The sequence below is a fragment of the Sander lucioperca genome, chromosome 3 (genome assembly GCF_008315115.2).
Source record: "Sander lucioperca isolate FBNREF2018 chromosome 3, SLUC_FBN_1.2, whole genome shotgun sequence".
Classification (NCBI taxonomy): Eukaryota; Metazoa; Chordata; class Actinopteri; order Perciformes; family Percidae; genus Sander; species Sander lucioperca.
In genome coordinates, this window is record NC_050175.1 from 23,286,033 (window position 1) to 23,305,689 (window position 19,657).

The following is a 19,657-nucleotide window of genomic DNA, read 5'->3' on the forward strand; positions in this document are numbered from 1 at the left end:
GGAAAGAGGCCAACCTATCTGACTGTCTCTCTCCTCTTTCAGCTCCAGCAAAGTTTGTTCAAGCTCCGCAGTCCATCGCTCGGCCTGTCGGCACCACCGCCATCTTCACCTGCCAGGCACAGGGCGAGCCTGAGCCCCAGCTCACCTGGCTGAAGAATGGGCAGATTCTGGAGCCCGGGGGACACGTCAAACTCAGGAACAACAACAGGTGGAAAAAACTCTTCTTTCTACTCTTATGTAAATGTATTCATATATGCAGGAATACAAACAGATTTGTCATGGTGTGGAGAAAATAACAGCGAAACAATAGCCCTGCAGTCTACAAAACTGCCCTTTTTTTAGCATCGTAATTTGTAGTGTTGTTAAGCAAAGGAGAGGTCTGCTGTTTTCATGCCAATTTTCTTGGCATCATGTTTTTTGAGACTTTTCAGTGCTTACGCCTACCAATTTATTGTTTACATATACTCTACATGCAAAAATGCAGCAGGATGAATACTTCCTTCTAGGTACTAATAAGCCACTCTTGATATAAAATGTATTATCCATTAATAAAATGGATAATAAATGATTTACTTATACTTAATAGATAATTTATAAGCCATCAATAAGAGTAACTTTTGGGCTGTCAGGCTGTGAATTATTCGTGTAGCTGGTGTTTATCCTCCAGCAAGATATTCATCTTTTTAGCTCTTAAATTAATCAGTAAGACCCTCTAATGGCCTACTTAATCTGGATCAAAATCCATTTTCTTAAAATCGTATTGCATGTGTAACTGTACACTTCAGGGCTTACTAGAAAGTGTGAAACCCACAAGTATTTATTAATGGATTACCAACATTTATAACTGCATTATTAACAATTACAAAGGATAAATACAACCTGGCAACTCAAAGTTGCTATTATTAATTAGAAAGGAGTTTATTGCCCTAGTAGTTACCCTATGTGGAATTTGCCTTGGTGAATGCTTTTAACTGATCTATAAAGCATTTGTAAACCTTTGATAAAGAAGTTATAGCCTTATAACCCCTTTAAAAAGGGTAACGTATCATCAGAAAGTGATTTTATTGTTACTTATCAGAAAATAACCTAAAAAAGAGACATTATGTCGGCCATCACACAATGCAAACTCAACTGCCATTAACACAGATTCCCCTCCCAACCATGACAGTGCTCACTGTATCCTCACAAAGTTGGACCCAGCTCGCAGAATTAATATGGATGTTAGTATTAATCAGTGGTTACTACTGCCTTGATCTAATCATCAGCATCATCAAATGTTCAATTTCCTCTGTGTTTCTGTTGCTTCTAAAGTGGAGGCTGCTGGAATTCACGCCTGCCAAGACATGTGCCTCAATTTATTTGTGCCTTTGTATGTGAGCCGCATATTGACTGTATGTTGGAGACTTTCCCATGGCAGTCCTCAGGAATGTCATGAGGAGGAGAACGCAGCAACCATCTCTGCTAATTGCCATTCTCAGTACCTCACACTGTAAAGGCTGCATGTTGCAGTAACGGTTTTCTGTGTTGCAGACGGTACTGAATGTGGCAGCGGAGTGCTATCTTAGCTTTGATATAGAGGAGTAATTACACGTTGGACCAGCTTTTTTGCTCTTTGAGAAGCTGCATTTGAGTCTTGCAAGATGATGGCTGATAACGTGCCATGATCAACAGTTTTCCTGCACATGGTTTCAAGGCATTACTTGAAAGGATCAAACATACTGTGTGTGTCCAGCCTGTTGCTAGTACTGCTGGGTGTGTATACTCTGGTTATCCAGAATATGTGCTTTTGAGTAAATAATGTTATGCATTACTGCACGTGGAAAGTTAAAGTTTTCCAGTTGACCCTGGCAGCCAACCATCCAATTATGTTGTTATAATTCATATATGAACTGAATTTATTGAATTTGCACCAAAAAAAATCAATACTTGCGCTCTGCTGCAGTGAGTGAAGGGAGCAGACACCTCCATCAGTCACACACACTGCTCCACTCCCACCTGCCTCCACCAGTCTACATTAGTCAAGAGAGATGGAGCGAGGGACTAACAGAAGAGGAAAGGGAAGAAATAAATGAGAGGCCGGACGTAGACGTAGAAAAAAAGGAGAAAAATGAACGGGTGGCCAAAAGAGAAATGATGATTCAGCAGGAAGAGCAAATGGGAGGGAGAGAGAAAGATAAAGCAGGTAGTCAGAGCATCACAGTGTTTTCCACTATTTCCACCATTAGTGTATGCTGTAGACCTGCTATAATGTTGATCCCATTCATCACTATGCCTGCTCTGTGATTGGTTAAGGAGGCAGGCCTCAGCTTGGGTTCTACCATTGGCTAATTAGCTCATAAACTCAGCTAGTTGACCAGGAAATGCAGTCAGCCATTTAGAAAACAGAGCAGCTTGGTGTGCATCTTTTTGCATTGCATAGCTGATGAGTAGAACGAACACATAACGGTCTGATTCATTCTCAGTTTCTAATGTAATATTACTTTATTATTATCTGAATGTGAAGAGCAGTCCTATCCAGAGTGTTAATCATGTCTACTACAAAATATTTATATACAACAGATACATTTTGGAGTCAACGTACCTGCTTCCTAAATCATGTTTACAGTACTTGTACTTGATTAATAAATGAATCGCTTGAAATGGAATGTACATCACAATTTACCAAAGCCTAAGTTGACATGTTTTGTCCAAAACCAAAATCATTCATTTTGGAATAATAATAATATCACAGAAACACGTTGTCCCCGAAGTCAGAATAGTACATAGAAGTCCAGGGGTTACATAAATCATAAGAAATGGTCAATACATCAAGGTGTCTTGGACTGCTATTACATTATCAAAATTGTTGGCAATTCATTTTCTCTGGATTCACTAATTGATGCTCTTATGTGTCACAGAAGGAGAACGGCGTAGGTTGTCCGGCGGACATAACACAGGACTTGGACACCAGAGGCTAGGATTGGTGTCCTGCATCTTTTGTGTTGTTCAGTTTAGACTAAAACCAGTTGTTTAGGTTAGGGAAAAAATGTCAGTTTAAAGAACAAGATGCTGATGTTATAAATATTTAACCAAAACCACAATCTTTCACTAAGTGGAACATAGTACTTTCAGTTGCCTAAACATAACCTTAAAAACATTCATCTTGTTTTAGTTGCCAGAATCAGATGGTGTAGAGGAAACCAATGAAATACTTAATGAGGAACAGTTTTCAGATTTCTTCAATATAAACAATTGCATTTCCAACAAAATACAATTTCTTTGCTGCTAATCAGTTACATTAGATTAGTAGTAAGAGAAGAAGAATACATACTTTATTGACCCCTGAAGGGAAATAAAAAAAAATGTCATTCTTTTGTTATTTTTACACAATACACACGCACAAACAGGGCCTATACACATGTATTAATGGAGAGATGTCAGAGCAAGGAGGATGCCCATAGATGCCCAGAGCGAGTTGGTGGTTTTGTGCCTTGCTCAAGGGCACATCAGCAGCTAGTCCACATTGACACTTTTGTCTGATTGTCCATTACATAACCCACATCTTACATATTATGTACATACTGTACATTGTAGGAGATGGCGGTGGAACCACGCATCCCCTATGATTATACACCAACTATAGCCACCCTGTAAGGTTTAGTTGTATATGGAATTCTAAAGAAGACCTGTTTGGAAAATTCATAGTTTCTCCTGAAGCCAAAAAAGCAATGTGGTGTGTTTTCTAGTGTGGTGTGGCATAGGGCAAAATGGACCTCCTGAACCAAGATAAAACAAAAGTAATGGAATGCAAATGATATTCCACAGCTCCGAGCAGCACAGCAATTCAGTTCTTATATATTTATATTTCTTATAATATTATATATTTCTCTGTCGGATTCGGGGAGCTTGTATATACAGTGAGTGCAGCATACCTAGCAGATATATTGTAATTAGTGTTTGTGGTAAGCATGAAATGTGTGTTTGTTTGTGTAAAAATGTACACACTGAGGTTTCTATCCTCAGCCATCTCTCAAGATGCTGACCTTCAAAAGCAAATCGGACAAGGGAAGGAAGGGGAATCGATTGTACATTTCATTCACACACATGCATGCACACACATTAATCAAAAAGCAAGTGAGCCCCATATGTGCACACAAATAGCACCGCTGTGCATGCCATCATTCATGTTGTGCCCTCGCATAATCAAACGTGACAATTCACAAACGTGTTGCGCCCTTTACTCCTCGTCCGCATGCACACTTTACACGCAAAACACACACAAAGAAGACACAACTAGGTGAAAAAGCTGCATAAGTCTGAGAAGAGCTGATTAGCTGTTTCTGCAAACAGCCCCTGATGCTTAGATTGAAGCTGTGTCTCAACAGACCTTCATACACACACCTGCACACACGCTCAGACACAAACACACACACATTATTGCTACCCCATTCATTATTGGCCCTTGCTGACCAGGGTCCTGTAAAACACGCTATTGTGGCTATTTGAAGACTCTGTGAGAGCTGTTGCTAATTATGAGCTTGCCTCACTCTTAAGTCTCTAAAGCTGACACGTGTAATGATCCAACACGTACAAGCTGTGATCTGACATCAGACAGTGTAATAATCGTTAGGGTTGAAATCCAACTGGTGAATCCAACTGATGATGATGGAAATAAATAAAATCTTGGGTTGAAGGAACATTTGAGAAAAATATCCTATGAATATTTTTCTAATGTACTTTACTAATGTACTTGAGAGTAGTTTAAGTTGTATAGAAAAAAACATGCTTCAAGTGTGTGGGAGCGCCATGAGGTGTTTTATAATTAATGGCCAACATCTGAGGGAACAGGCTACCACACAAACCTGGACATTTCGTTGCAGAATCCTTTCAAAGGGTTTTCTTTTCTTTCCTTTTTTCTTCTCTTTTTTTTACCCAGACCTGCCTTTCTTGTTTGCGGCCCCTCTCTGTGCCCCACATCCCCCTTCCTGCCCCCATTACAGAGAGCTGGAGCCTGGGCATTGGCCTTGAACTATGACCCTGCCTGTAATCAGTCATATCCCTGGGCCCTTCCCTCCTCTCAGGCCACAGACAGCCCATCGCTCCTCCCCTCCTCCTTCCCCACCTCTTCCTCCTGTTCTCTCTTTGTCCCCATTGCCCACCCCCTTTCTCTCTTGCTGGATCTAGAATAGCCATGCTGGCTTTTGATGGGGTACTGCTCAGAGACAACGGAGAGTAAACACAGCCAAACAACAGGCCCCAGGCCCCACTGTCAGCCATTCCCCTGACCCACGGCCTTATCCGTCAATCCGTGAAATGACCTTCAACTGATGAGTAAATGATGGTGTCAACCTGTCAGGACAGGACAGTTTGGCTTTGGAGCTCATGTAAGACAAGCAAACAGCCCAAAGTCTGGCAATATACCTCCCAAATCTCTTCTTCTCTCTCACTCAGACTTTCCATCCTACTTTATTTCCTCACACATTGTATCGATCGTTGGTGGCCTTGCTCTCCTGTTGCATATTAATGTAGATCCATGAATTCAGTCCAAACTATCTCATTGAAAAAAATCTTTAAAAAAAAGATTAAACAAGAGGTCCACTGAACTTTGTGTCATTTTGTAATCTTCTTTACTGAGAACGTTTGAATGAGAAAAGGTTTAAATCCTTGTTGTGAAACATCCAATCACAATTGTTTTGTGGTTCGTATCCTATCAAAATTCTGGCTCAACCTCTGTTAGTTGACTCTGAAAGCAGTTACGAGATCTCGGAGAACAAAATGACATGAAGCTGGGTTTAGTTCACAATGTTCTAAAGGATTAATGAGACATAAAGGAATAAGTACATTTTCTAACAATCGCTCCATTCACTTCGTTGATGTGAGAGTAGATAGATAAGAAAGAGGCACCAAATGAAGGAGCATTGGTTCAAGGTAGGTTCACGCAGATAAATCTTCAGGAAGAAAAAAACAGTGTTACAATTTATGATACCAATTTAACAGAATAAAGAGGCTTTGTTTATAGTTTTCACAAAATGGTATGTAACATATTCACAACAATTTAAATAGTCCTCTAGAAATTAAACAGTTGTCCAGTAAAATAACTTTAGAAGTACAGTATTCTAATTTGCAGAGTTCTTAATTTTTTTCAATAAATAAATCTAGTATTACTTAATAAAACCACATGATTTTCCTGAATACATATGCTTGTTTCTCTTGGTCTTTGACTAATTCACACAATTGTGATTCAGCCTAAATCAAATTACTCTAAACATCCGGCATCCATCAGGTCTTTCCTGAGAAATGACCTGGTACAGAAAGAAATGTGGTTTACATTTTCAGCTTCAGCAGCAGAGTAGAGAAGAGTAACACCTACTTCAACAGAGACACTAAACTAAACTAAATTTAGGCAAAAACCACTTAAATTGATGCAATCATTATATGCTGTGATCATTAACTAAAAGAATATGTATACAAGCTAATTTAGAAGAATAATATTTTTTAATTATATCCCTGAATTACTTTCTCTCTTACTCTTTTCAAATATTCTGATACTCTGAAATGTTTGAACCACTAAAGCTTTCATCCTGGAAGTTGGAAAGGAAGTTTTGATAGCAGGTGTGGAATTTCATAAGCTACACGTCAGCAGGATCAGTCTGTGCCGTGTATGTGGCTAGACGTGTATACGTGTGTGTGTTAATGCGTGTGTATGTGAGCACATATGCGGTTGGATGCTATACCTTCTGAAACAAGCAACGTCTTGTGAAATTTCCCTGCATTCCCCTCACACACTCAGGAAGCCCATCCAGGCCCGGTGGCATCAGGGTAGTGCGTCCCTGGGGGCCTCTTTGCTGCATCTGTGGCGTCTGGTCAGGGCTGCCTGTCTGCAAACACTCCATCCATCGCTGATATGAAAGGCTGTCAGAAATGTGATGGTTGAGTAGCGAGCTGAGGGCTGGCGACTGCTGCCACCTCCAGGGTCAGAGGTGAGATTGGCTCCGAAAGGGTGAAATACAGAGGGCCTCTTTGACCTGATAATTATCCAGATTGAATCCACCTGGCAGACCGGAGCAAAGATACTCTTCCTCCTCACAGACAATGCTGACCCAGATTAGAGACGTACAGTAATTGTATCCAAGCACATCAATTTTGAAAAGGAAATGGAATGATTTACTTCTCCATCCTGCCAGCTGACCCAAAAGAGCACTCCCCCGTCCTTACAAATCCATCTTCACAAACCAAACTGAGGCTGGTATAACTTGCCGAGAGCTGCCAAATGCCACTTTCCTCATGTCCTATTTCACAGGTCCGGAAGGTGACCAGTGACAGACCACGTAAACCACACACAGCTGACATTTTGCTCTTTAAATAAATGGCATGCTTTTCTTCCCATTATTTGACAAACTAGTACATTGCCCGTTCAATCCGTGCCTGTTTGGAACGGGCTGATTGATTGGCCTGTGGTTGCTTGTAGTTTTCTCCAGGACCATTGTACCGCAAAATAACTTACAGAAGGACTCCAAAGCACTTACTGTAATATGCAACCACACTGTATGGCCTAACATACACACTATTCACAATTAAAATGTGGCGTAATCGCAGACATTTGCCTCATGGACTCATGGCGGTGCGCCATGCGCCACCCATCCAGCCCGTTATGAGAGACCATCAGCAAATATCTGCATTAATTACCCACCAGAACCAGACCGAATACAGAGACGAAGTCAGCCAGCAATGTGTGGGTCTCGTCATTATTATCGTTAACAAATTTGGATCTTGGCTCAACAGAATTTAGTGGCTGTATTTCAGCTACTTCAACAAACACGTCAATGTTAACACGGTCACAGTCTGACAGAATGGCAGGGCGAAAACGATATTGTAGTTTAAAATGATTCTAGTAATGCATGTAACATTGGCTTCCTGTAATATATCCCCATTTCAGGTTAAAATAGGCGTATTGTTTGCGTGTTTTAACGGAGGTATTAATGTGAGAAGTTATTAGTGGTGAAAGTTACTCCGCAGTTTTGTTTTGTCCTCCACCATGCACCAAACCACACCTAGAGCGTCTCGCAGAGCGTGTTAGAAGCGGAGCGTCTTGCCTGCCCGACCAACATAAAGGCTCTATTCACGTACTTGAAAGAACAATCACGTGTTTATTAGCTAGTATCTAAGTTCAGTGTGGGGTCTGAGTTTCCTCTCCCAGGGTTATTTTGAGCGTCAAAGACTTCATTTCTGGCATTCTGATACACGTTTATGCACCAATTTTTTACCTTTATTTATCCTATGAAAAGGAAAACACAGGTGACATTCAAAATATATCAAAAATATAATGGAATATAAAGCAGTAAGGTGGCTTTCACATCAGGGACCTAAGCCTGGATCACAAATGTTGACCCCAAAGCAACGAGGACAAGATAAAATAGGCTACTTATATTTGTCTTAAATGTGCGGTGAAGGGAGGATACTGGCGTTGGTGTAGGCGGAGCATTTGGGCCCGTTCGCTATGACGCATGCGGGATCAGTTCAAAAGACACAGACGCACAGAGGGTCCTCGATTTATAGTTAGATGCTTCTAATCTCTTGAAATGCCATGGCCGAGTGCTTTAGAAAAAATGGACCAAGGTACAACTCAAGTGCTTCCATAATCCCAAGGTATTAATTATTTGCGTGTTCTCGCACATATTATACCTTTAAATACAGCAGAAATGCAAGAAGAAATGTTTTGCACCACAGGGTATCATTTCCATAGAGTTAAATGTTTTATTTTTCCTTTATTTTAGGACAAATGAGAGGAGTGGATGATGTGTTCTCATCTAATCACTACTACTCAACATACACGCACACACACACGCACACACACACACACACACGCGCACACACACACACACACACACACACACACACACACACACACACACACAAGGCTTATATTTTTGCTATAACAGAAGACAGGCCAGGTGGGAGGAAAGAATAAGAAGCTGAGATACAGTAGACAGACAAAGAGCAGAGTGGTGGAGATACAAGTGAGGAGCGAAGGTTAGAAGAAAGAGAATATACAGTGAAGCCATTGAGTGTGGGAGGTTGTATGTCTATGTCTATAATGTAGGTATGTGATGAGGTGAGTAACTGACAGTATGTGGGGATGGATAGATGAAAGGATTCACTGATGCAGGCAAATTACATTTTTTGAAATACTGAAATTGATTTATCTACTCCAACGGGAGTTCCACTAGAAAATAAATCAGTTTGAAAGTACGCATAAGTGAGGATCTTCTGTACTGTACACATACTGCTGCTGTCTATAGTGTGGCTCTTTCTTTAACTCACTTAAACACACATAGCTGAACACAGTACCTTGTGCTTTTGATATACTGTCACATTCATCTTCTTTGCTGTATGCAGTCCTTATCTGAGGTGTGAAGTAACCGTGCTTTTAATTACATCATTTATTTCTGGGAGACTAATCACAAGTTACTTTGCCATGGATAAACCTAAAGAATAAAATGTGATACTCTACTATCAGTAGAGAGTAAAGTAACTTTGATCAAGGAGGAACATTTTTGGTGTTTGTCAGGAGAATATTACAACAGATTTTGACTTATTTTTGATGATAATAGTGTCACTGTGTGATCATTTATAAAGCACATAAAGGCTCATTACTCTTGAGATGAGGTATATATTCTAGTTTTATTTCTCCTGAGAAATAAATTCTCCCTTTAAGACAAGTCTATTGGTATAGGCTAGTTCTGCCTACAGATTTCCACTCTTTTGCATTTTTCCATTTTGCATTAACAGTTTTTCAACACATTATAATAACAATGTAGCAATAGCAGCAAAATAGCAAAACATATTTGGATAAGTCCGAACACAGTAGTTTAATTATCATTATTTTTTTTCTATTATTGGTTTTCAAATTCTTTTGAGCCTGGTCTATTAAAGGACAAATTCGGCGCAAAATGAACCTAGGGGTTAATAACACATGTCCGAGTATGACCGTTCTCTGGGATTTGTTTTCATGCTAATCGAATGTGACCAGTTTTATCGCAAACCGCTAATTACCTTATAACGCTAGTCGTCGGGGCAGAGGGTAAAGTAAAAAGAAATCACTATTTCTATACCACTAACAAGGCGCAAAATAGCACCATACTTCCATGGTAGCATAATGAGGGTCCCTACATGTAAACCGAAGCATTGAGAACTTTGTAAGTGTACAGACAGTTTATTAAAAAGATAGTTTAGAAAGACAGTACCTTTCACGTATACACGCGGGCGCCATCTTAGGAAAACGGTCACGACCAGTCGAACGACGAACACCATGCAACGTGAGCTGAACTGTCACTTGAAATCTCCCATGGTCCGTGGTTTCCCAATGGGTCGATAGGAATTACGTTTGTGAAATGTAATTACATAGAAATGCATGAATTATATCTGTTTATTAAAATATTTGCACGTTCGTCGTTCAACTGTCATTTTCCCAAGATGTATATATGAACGGTATTGTCTTTCTAAACTATCTCTTTAATAAACTTTCTGTACACTTATAAAGTTCTCAATGCTTCGGTTTACATGTAGGGACCCTCATTATGCTACTGTGGAAGTGTGGTGCTATTGTGAGCATTGTTAGTGGTATAGAAATAGTGATTTATTTTTACTTTACCCTCTGCCCCGATGACTAGCGTTATAAGGTAATTAGCGGTTTGCGATAAAACTGGTCACATTCGATTAGCATGAAAACAAATCCCAAAGAACGGGCGAACTCAGACACATGTGTTATTAACCCCTAGGTTCATTTTGCAACCGTGAGTGATTCCACAAAGTTAGATGGAATTTTGCCATTGGTGGCGCTACAGCAAGTGGTGAATTCAAATTTAAATTTGAATCTATCTCTGGTATTGTACAACTTTGTGTGCCTAATTGTTTCACATAAATGTAAAATAGGCAGGTCAATGTGTGAAACCATTCTTATTATTTAACTCTGTAACAATAATGTAACACTGTGACACACTGAGTACTTTTTACCACTACTTTCGTACATTTAACCGTAAATACTTTTACTTAAGTGAAAATTGTAGTGACGATTACTTTGATTACCAACTATTCAACAGTGGAATTGAACTTTTGGATTTGGACTTTAGATTTCTCACATACAGTCATACACAATCAACTCTTTTGTTTCATATTGCTGTTAGAGAAACTAAACGTCCCCATTTTCATTCCCACTTTCTTTCCTTTCTGTTCCACCTCTTCTTTCCTGCTCCTCTCACAGCACACTGACGATATATGGTATCAGCGAGGATGACGAGGCTATCTACCAGTGTATCGCTGAGAACAGCGCCGGCTCCACGCAGGCCAGTGCCCGCCTCACAGTTCTCTGGGCTGATGGACTGCCTGGTGTGCCCACCCACGTGCAGGCCGAAGCCCTCTCACCCACCAACATCCAGGTGTCCTGGAGGGAGCCTGATCAGAACACTGAGGACATCATCGGTTATGTGCTCCACATCCGCAAGACTTCAGGTGGGGCTGCACTGAAGATCTAAATATTTATTTGCAATAGATGACATAAAAATAAGATACCATAAAATGTGATATTATACTGTACTGAAGTGATGAAGATAGACAGCCCTGACATTGACAGCTGGGTGCCTGTTTCACAGAAACTGCTTACACGCAGATCACAAATGTTGCCAGCATCCCTTTTCACAAATTATTGTCACTCTCCTCTCGCATGCTTGGTGTGGTGTTTCTTGGGATTAATTAAATGTGTCAAAATGTACATGTAAATTATCTCATTTTGCAAGTCACAATTTTCATTTTGAAAATTTGGTGTAACTGGCTCCAGACAGATACAACCCAACAACCCTGTCAGCAGTCTCAATGGCAGAATGATGAATGCATTGTTTGTAGTGTTTCCCATCACATTTAAACAACTTTCATTTGGCAGATGCTTTTGTCCAAAGTGCAAATAAATGGTAACAAGCAAAAGGGAAATGTGGCCCGGGGGCCAACCAATAGGTTTTGCTGTAATTACCCTTCCAAGATGGTATGGCCCAATGGGTTGAGGGCTGGAGGTAGATAGTGGTTATGGTTGGTTGTCTCTGGATTGAGAGCAATAAAATGCTTTAACACATCCTTTGTAACGCCCCCTTTTACCCCCTCCATTTTCTCACTCCACCCCTGCCATTCAGCCAGCCATCATCAGTCAGGCTCCCAGGGCCAAACTAGATTAGCTATTACCTAACAGGGCTGCTCTGATAAAACCAGTGAAATTGGCAGTGACCATCAAATGAACCAAAAAACGATTGTATTTATTGTTTCCTCTCTTGATCCAATTTTCCATTATTTTAATAACTGCTTCTGCTTTTCTTTCTGTCTCCTATTCTTCCTCCATCTTCCCTCGTTCAGACACAGCGGAGATGGAGTATGAGGAAGCCGTCAGTAAGGTGACGCTGCAGCAGATCATCAGGGACCTGGAGCCCTCCACCAGTTACACCTTCTACGTCAAAGCCTACACATCCCATGGGGCCAGCAAACCATCTGACAGTGTCACTGAGAGCACTCATGGGGAGGGTGAGTTGGGAGCAGAACACACACACACACACACACTCACCCACACACATAGCATATCTTTCACTAATAATAAACATGCATCAAGGTTTGCAATAGAGCTTTGTACGGCTTGCTGAGACTTAAAACTGATGATGCATTTACTGTAAATGTTACTGCATATGAGGTGTCATAATTCACACTACCAAAAAAAGCTGCTGCTATTATGATATTGGTGTACAACATTGTTGACAGTCTGTATTGTGTTGCAGTGCCAGCGCCTCCTTCCCTCTACACCAAGGTGGTGAACAGTAGTGTTATACAAGCAACGTGGGAACCTTTCTCCAAGATGGGCCAACATCAAGGCTTCAGACTGTATTACAGAAGAGCCCACACGCCGCTGTTCACTGGTCCCATCACCTTCCCTCGCAACGTCACCCATTACAACATCACTCAGCTGGGTGAGATGCATAGTTTCTTAGTACTACAACGTATTGTGTCATAGGACACATCTTTTTTTTTAACCGACCAGCTGTTTCTAGAATCTCATCTGTCATTGTAATCTTCAAAGAAACCACATTTGATGTGATCTAGGCCCGTCAACAATCATCTCACAATCATGGAACTGAATTGAAGATTAATCTAGGACTAAAAACACACTCCTGCCTCAAGATGAATTTAAGAGTTATTTATTAAAGGTTCCATGGCATGAAAATTTCACTTTATGAGGTTTTTTAACATTAATATGAGTTCCTCCAGCCAGCCTATGGCTCTGCCTTTAGAGAAAATGAAAGCTCAGATGGGCCGATCTGGAATCTTCCCTTTATGTCGTCATAAGGGGAAAAGTTACCTCCCCTTTCTCTGCTTTGCCCGCCACCCACAGCTGCCCAGAGAATTTGGCCCACTGATGAGGAAATAGAGCTACAACCGTAGCTACAAGCTGGTCAAGGCCACACCCCCACCCTCCACCTTGCCCCCCCTCTATCCTCCTCAATAGCATTTAAAGCTACAGACACAGAAATGGCACGTCCTAAGTAAAGCTCATTGTGGGACTGGCTCTAGTGGCTGTAATTCTGCACCAAGGCTGAATTTCGGGAAAGAGACTTCAGATACAGTATTAGGGGACCACTAAGGCCTATATAACAGCATACAAAAAGCAGCATGTCATAGGACCTTTAAGCTTCCTGCTATTAATTATAACAAGGAAAATGACTACTCTCCTAAATATCGGCAGATATAGGACAACTTTCCTATGTTAAGAAAGTTGATAACATTTATTTTTTTCCCCAGGGTTGAAAGATGATCAAATATCGCATATCTGAACATCTCTTTCTGTCTTCTATTTTTGTCCAGATCCTGCACTCGTCTATGAGATAAGACTGCTTGCATACAACCAACACGGAGATGGCAACGCCACCATACGATTTGTTTCGCTTCGGGAGACGGTGGAGAAATCTGGTGATTGTCTCACACAACCGAACAGAGCCATATGTAGCTACACACTGTCACCACCAGTGCATCCAAGTTAAATTTATCTTTTGTCTTGAGCAAAGTTAAGCTGACCGTCACACACACATGTACACCTCCCTGACTTAGCGTTGTTAATACAAACTTTGGTGGTGGTTTGACTGTGAGGTGTTCTGTATCTCCTCAGTGTTGGACGCCCCATGCGACTGTGTGAAAGACGAACAGAGCAAAACATCTACGACAGGCATCATAATCGGCATTCACATCGGAGTCACCTGCATCATCTTCTGTGTGCTCTTCCTCGTCTTCAGCTACCGTGGCAGGTCAGTGCGAACGTCATGTGTAAACACCCAACAGCAACAAAAATATTTGTTGTTGAAGGTTAATGTCGGTCTATCATGTGTGTGCAGCTGACAAGTGTTTCATGTGTGTGTTCATGTAATTCCCAGGTTAATGATGTGTAAGACGGTTCAGGCCACCCCCCAGGCAGGACACAGCACAGGGCTGGAATCCTCTTCCTCTTCCCAGGGGCCCTCTAGGCTGAATGGGGCTGCCAGAAGAGAAATGGAGGTCAATGGCAGCTTAGCGGGGAAGAAAGTGGGCGACAGCAACGAGCTTGAGACACTTGTCACTCAACCAACCACACACAATACATGCATAGTGAGTCTTTCTGTATTAAATGTGGCGTGCTTTTACACTTAGTTAAAGATATGTTAAAGGAAAAATACGGTTTATTACAACTTATTTTCTTGTCTCTGGCCATCAGTTATGTTGATGGAGGGAAAATTACAACCCAAACTTTCTGTTGTAAACGTCCACCAATTTCCTGGTTTAAGTTTGACCTACCATACTTGCCGTAGTTGTGCACACTCACCTGTTGAGAGATTATTAAGAACATCACAGGTGCACTTACTTTTAGTTTTACCTCCAAATAAAGTGGTAGCTAGTCCAGCTTTTTAAAAATGTATGATCGTCTAATCACTTGTGTTTCTTGCCCTGCTGGACCTATTAGCAATGTTCTGATATCTCAGAGGTTACCTTGGTGAGTGCATCATGTGTTATCATGACAAGAAAGACATGAAAAATAAAAATAAAACCCAAGCTGTAATAAAGTGTAGTATATCTTTAAATCTGTTATAATTTAATTCTCACTCATACCCAATGTATTTCCAAAGCATAGTAAATGGCTCCATAGCCTTATTTTCTCCCTCAATAGAATAGAATGTATAGAATACAATTCAACAGTGTGAATGAGAAGCTGAAAACTGTTTATTTTGCACCAGAGTGCAAATAACAGGCTAACAACATTACAATAAAAAAGAATGAAAGGTTATCTACATACCCGTAAAGGTGTAGGCTGACGCTACAACTTTTTATGCTTACCTTATAGTGTGGCTAAAAACTAGATTGAGGTAAAGCAGTAAGGGAATTCAGAGAATAAACAAAAGCCCCAACTGCTGAAATAATTCTTTACATAAAAAGTACCGGGGCATCCTGGTGGCTGGGAAACCTGCCATGTAGCTGCAGATTTCTGGCCATTTGTTGTATGTCATATGTTTCCTGTCTATCTCTTCTATCTGTCAATATAGGCCAAAATGTCCAATGAATGAATTAAATCTATCTACTTAATTATGCATGTGTTTTCAGTCTGACTGCTACGTGCTGAACGACACCCAGCTGTGTACGATACCGCTGGATGAGTTTGCAGTAGAGCGAGAGACGCAGTTCCAGGAGCCTCCTGCAGCAGGAGCGGCTCGGCAGGACCAAGGCTAATCATGTATGAAGGCCAGTTCACACAACACTGTCCACAGTGTCCACTCAGACTCTTCTCTCACTCAGGTTGACAAATGTTTCCTTTCTAAGTAGTTGTTCCTTTTGTGCAAAGATTTTTTAATTGGTAAGTTAAGAAGTTCTCTCGAGGATGTAGGACTGTATATTGGCATGTTTTTTGGCGAGAGCTCTCTTCTGATGGACAGCTGTGTCTCGCCAGGCAGCCCAGTTAAATGTTCTTTATTTTTTACAATTTGGTCTGGTGTTGGGCAGTCCACAGAATAGAGACCCCAGAATGTCCTTGTTATACAATGATGGTTTTATTTTTAAGTTTATAAATATATATATATATATATATATACATAAATATCTTTATCACTTATATGTCAAAGTGGTTATAAGTTATTAGTCTTTTTTCTACTATTCTGTGGATGTCAAAGACTCCTGCCGCCTGCTTTCACCTACCAATGATTCCACCTTCTCGCTCACAGAAGACCTCAGCCTTCGTCCAGGGATTTGATGTATTCTGTCTCAGGACTTTGTTTAAGTGATATCAACTTTTTCTTATGAGTTCTTGGCCTTCATACAAACACTAGACTTGGCTGTGTGAACCTTACGATTCAACAAAAACCTACCTCAGCCGGAATGAATGTGTTGCGGGAAGCTTTTAGGAACTTTACCTTCCCCTGTGTTCACAATTACTTTACATGCGGAGGAACTGATTGTTAGTGATTGATAGTTTGAAAATTTCAAAATCAGGTGCCGCACTACCTCAGATGTCAAGAATCGTCTCTCTTCTCCTGCTTGTCAAAGAAAAACGGGGGGGGAAAAAACAAGTATCCAACATGAAGCACTTCCAAATGCTGAAGTAAATGTTCTACCTCAAGATAACAATGTTAATGTTGTCGCTGTTGTTGTTGTTGTTTGTCTGTTTATTGCATAATGAAAACCCTCTTTTCGCCCCTCTGTGAAATCCTGGTTTCCCTCTGTCGATGAATATGGTGTTTGTAGATACAATGTCAGTACCTCATGCAAGTTGACAGACTGATAACACTGTTGTATGGATTACAGAATGATAGGACGATGTACGAATTATGCTTTTTCATTGTACATTGTTATTATTATTTTTATTTTATTCGAAAGATCATAATTCTGTTTTTCCTATAGTTGAATGAAAAGAGCGTTAGAGATACACTGTATTGCTAAACATATTTTCAGGACTATCACGTGATACATAATGGTCAATTGGAAGAGAGGCAAAATATTACATTATACAAACATATATGTGTCTAAATTTAGCGCTATAATTGAATTTAATGTTTTATTGATTTAATGTTTTTATATGTATATGATGTTTGTAAAACAAGAAGAAAATTAGGCACAAATCTTATCAAAAACATTATTCCACTGTTGTTGGTGTAATGACTTAAAGGGAATAGTTTCACATTTTGGCTTTCTTGCTGACACTAAGACGATACCACTTGTGTCTTTGTGTTAAGCTATAGCTGGTAGGCAATTAGCCTAGCTTAGCATGTATAGTACAGCACATAACATTCCCTAAAGTCCTACATTGTTAATGTTAATTAGTGAGCTTTAGAGGTGCTAGTGTGCAGATTTTTTAAAACTTTGGCTGGCTGTTTCCCCCTGCTTCAAGTATTTATGCTAAGCTAAGTTAATTGCCTCTAGCTTTAGCTTTATATTTAGTTTGACATGTTGGAAAATACACACATTTTCTTTCTGGTGGATAGCGCAATGGAAAGATTGATATCACTCTCATGTCTGTACGGTCAGGGTGCGATTTGTGAAAAAAGCAAAGGGGGGGGATGTTTTTTGATAATGCACAATAACAAAAAACATGCAAGAATTAAATCCCCTTTCAATACCATGGATATGCCACTCGGCCAGCCATGCCAAAACACTTTATGCATTTCAATATCCAATAGAAAATAATCTCAAAATGAAATAGCACAACGTGGTGTCAACATAAAACGCACCGCTTTCAAGCCGGAGAGCGGAGTTTACTCGTGCCAAAAACAAAATATTTTCACCCAGGAAACGCTTGTTTGTTCCTCGGGAGTGGCCGGCGTCCTGGAGCTCTATAGCGGTTAATACAACCAGCAACTGCTGCTTGGATTTTATCTTTCTATCGCACTATAGACTGTTCACGTTACAGCGCTTTACTTAGTTTAAAATACTTAAATTTTAGGTATATAAGATATGGTCTATTGGTGAAGTAGTATTAATCACTTTGAGGGGGAGATGCATTTTGTCCCCACCAGGGATAAAAGTAATTAGTAATATTAGTGATATTTAACTGGACATCTGTGAGAGTGTTATCGATCTTTTCCAATTTCTTACCAGAAGGCAAACAAGTGTTTCCCAAAATGTTCAACTATTCCTTTGATTTAAATTGGCAGCAGTGTATTTCTAACCTCATCCTGGATATTTGTTGCTGCAGTGCTCTTAGTGATTTTATTTTCACGTCACATGATCTGCCTCCTTTTTAAACAAAGTAGTAGCCTTTCAGACTTACGGCGCCCACGTGACAGTTGCTGATCATGCTTGACTATTGTTACTCTCTTCCCATAACCACAACTGCTGCTCAGCCTTCTCCCTCCTGTCAACACTGACTTGTTAAAGTGCTTCAGGAACACCGTGTTTATAATATCGCTGGCTGTTGACGACCACAGACAGAGAGCTGGAGAGGGAGATAGACGTTGTTGGGTTTCACAGGGCTTGTCTCTCCGGCTCTCAGCTGTGTGTCATCACATACTGTACAGGACTTGCTCTGATGTGTCATGGTTACCTACCTCAACCCTGTTTTTGGCCTTTCTCTCAGGTCTTAGCGAAGGAAACATTCAGAGTATGAACAATGGAGTAGAGGAACACACACATAAATATATATAAATGTATACATATTTATTGCAATTGTCGCCACATGCTGGACAGACAGACAGGGACACATACAGTACACAAACACACAAATGGAGGGAGAACTTTTTAGGACCTTTATTTTGTGCACTAACTATTAAAACAGTTTAAGTTCATGCTTAGTTTCTAGTGGATGTGAATGTGTAACTTTGATTAGAGAGATTTATTTTTTTTTTTTAATATCACAACCTTTTAACTATTTTCTCTCACTGGTGTTTGGCTCTATATAGTTTATCCGTGAATAAGTAAACTGAAAAATGTAAAGTGGGTGGCACTTACAACTCTAACACGCACACAATTTATTGATTTGCCTTTCTGGCTTCTAAACCTGAGCATGACTCATCATCACATCAACTATGCTGCATTCACGTGATATCGTTCAGATTGTTTTCATGATCAGTCGAGTGAGAAAAGCCTCACAAGTTGTAGCCTAATTACCAAGACTTTGATCATGGGAATCTCTGACAGCTCCAATATCTTCAATTTAGTGAAAAGAAGTACAGAATTATTAACAAACTAGAGATGTCACTTTTTCAGAAAATCTGATTAAAATACATTTGAACTAGTGAGTAATTAGTTCAAAAGGTTGTAGAGTTGACCTTGTTCCACTTGTTTGCCATACCTCTGCTCCCTCACTTGAGCTACAAGCTAACATTATGTTGCATTTTGCAAAGTCAGCAAACACCTTTATCTTTATCCACGTGTTTTACATCTATGGTGTTGAATCCAAAATACCTTACATTACCTCTCAGATAGTTTGCTGTAGTTCGTTCAGCACACTTGCTACCTTTCTCTATTTTGCATCAGCAAAGATAACAATTCTCTAGTTTACTGAGAGGCAGCAGAGCATTCAATGGGTCAGATGGACAGGGCATTTTGATTGCAATTGATTCAGTTAATTTAAAAGCTTGTATGCATATCTGGTTTCACAGAACAAAACTAGCTACTTTAGGCCAGAGATTGTCATTGTTTT

At 40.2% G+C, this 19,657-nt stretch overlaps 1 protein-coding gene across 2 annotated transcripts in view; it reads left to right on the forward strand.

The window, feature by feature from the left end:
• Window positions 1-17,297, forward strand: part of igdcc3 (immunoglobulin superfamily, DCC subclass, member 3) — a 64,339-nt gene extending 47,042 nt beyond the window's left edge. For both annotated transcript variants that reach the window (XM_031276594.2, XM_031276593.2), the window contains exons 7-14: window positions 43-208; window positions 11,240-11,487; window positions 12,376-12,540; window positions 12,789-12,977; window positions 13,870-13,974; window positions 14,171-14,306; window positions 14,433-14,643; window positions 15,631-17,297. In XM_031276594.2, the coding sequence (XP_031132454.1) occupies window positions 43-208; window positions 11,240-11,487; window positions 12,376-12,540; window positions 12,789-12,977; window positions 13,870-13,974; window positions 14,171-14,306; window positions 14,433-14,643; window positions 15,631-15,756 (1,346 nt within the window). In that variant the 3' untranslated portion in view covers window positions 15,757-17,297. The remainder of the gene's footprint in view (window positions 1-42; window positions 209-11,239; window positions 11,488-12,375; window positions 12,541-12,788; window positions 12,978-13,869; window positions 13,975-14,170; window positions 14,307-14,432; window positions 14,644-15,630) is intronic.
• Window positions 17,298-19,657: the final 2,360 nt, after the last annotated feature.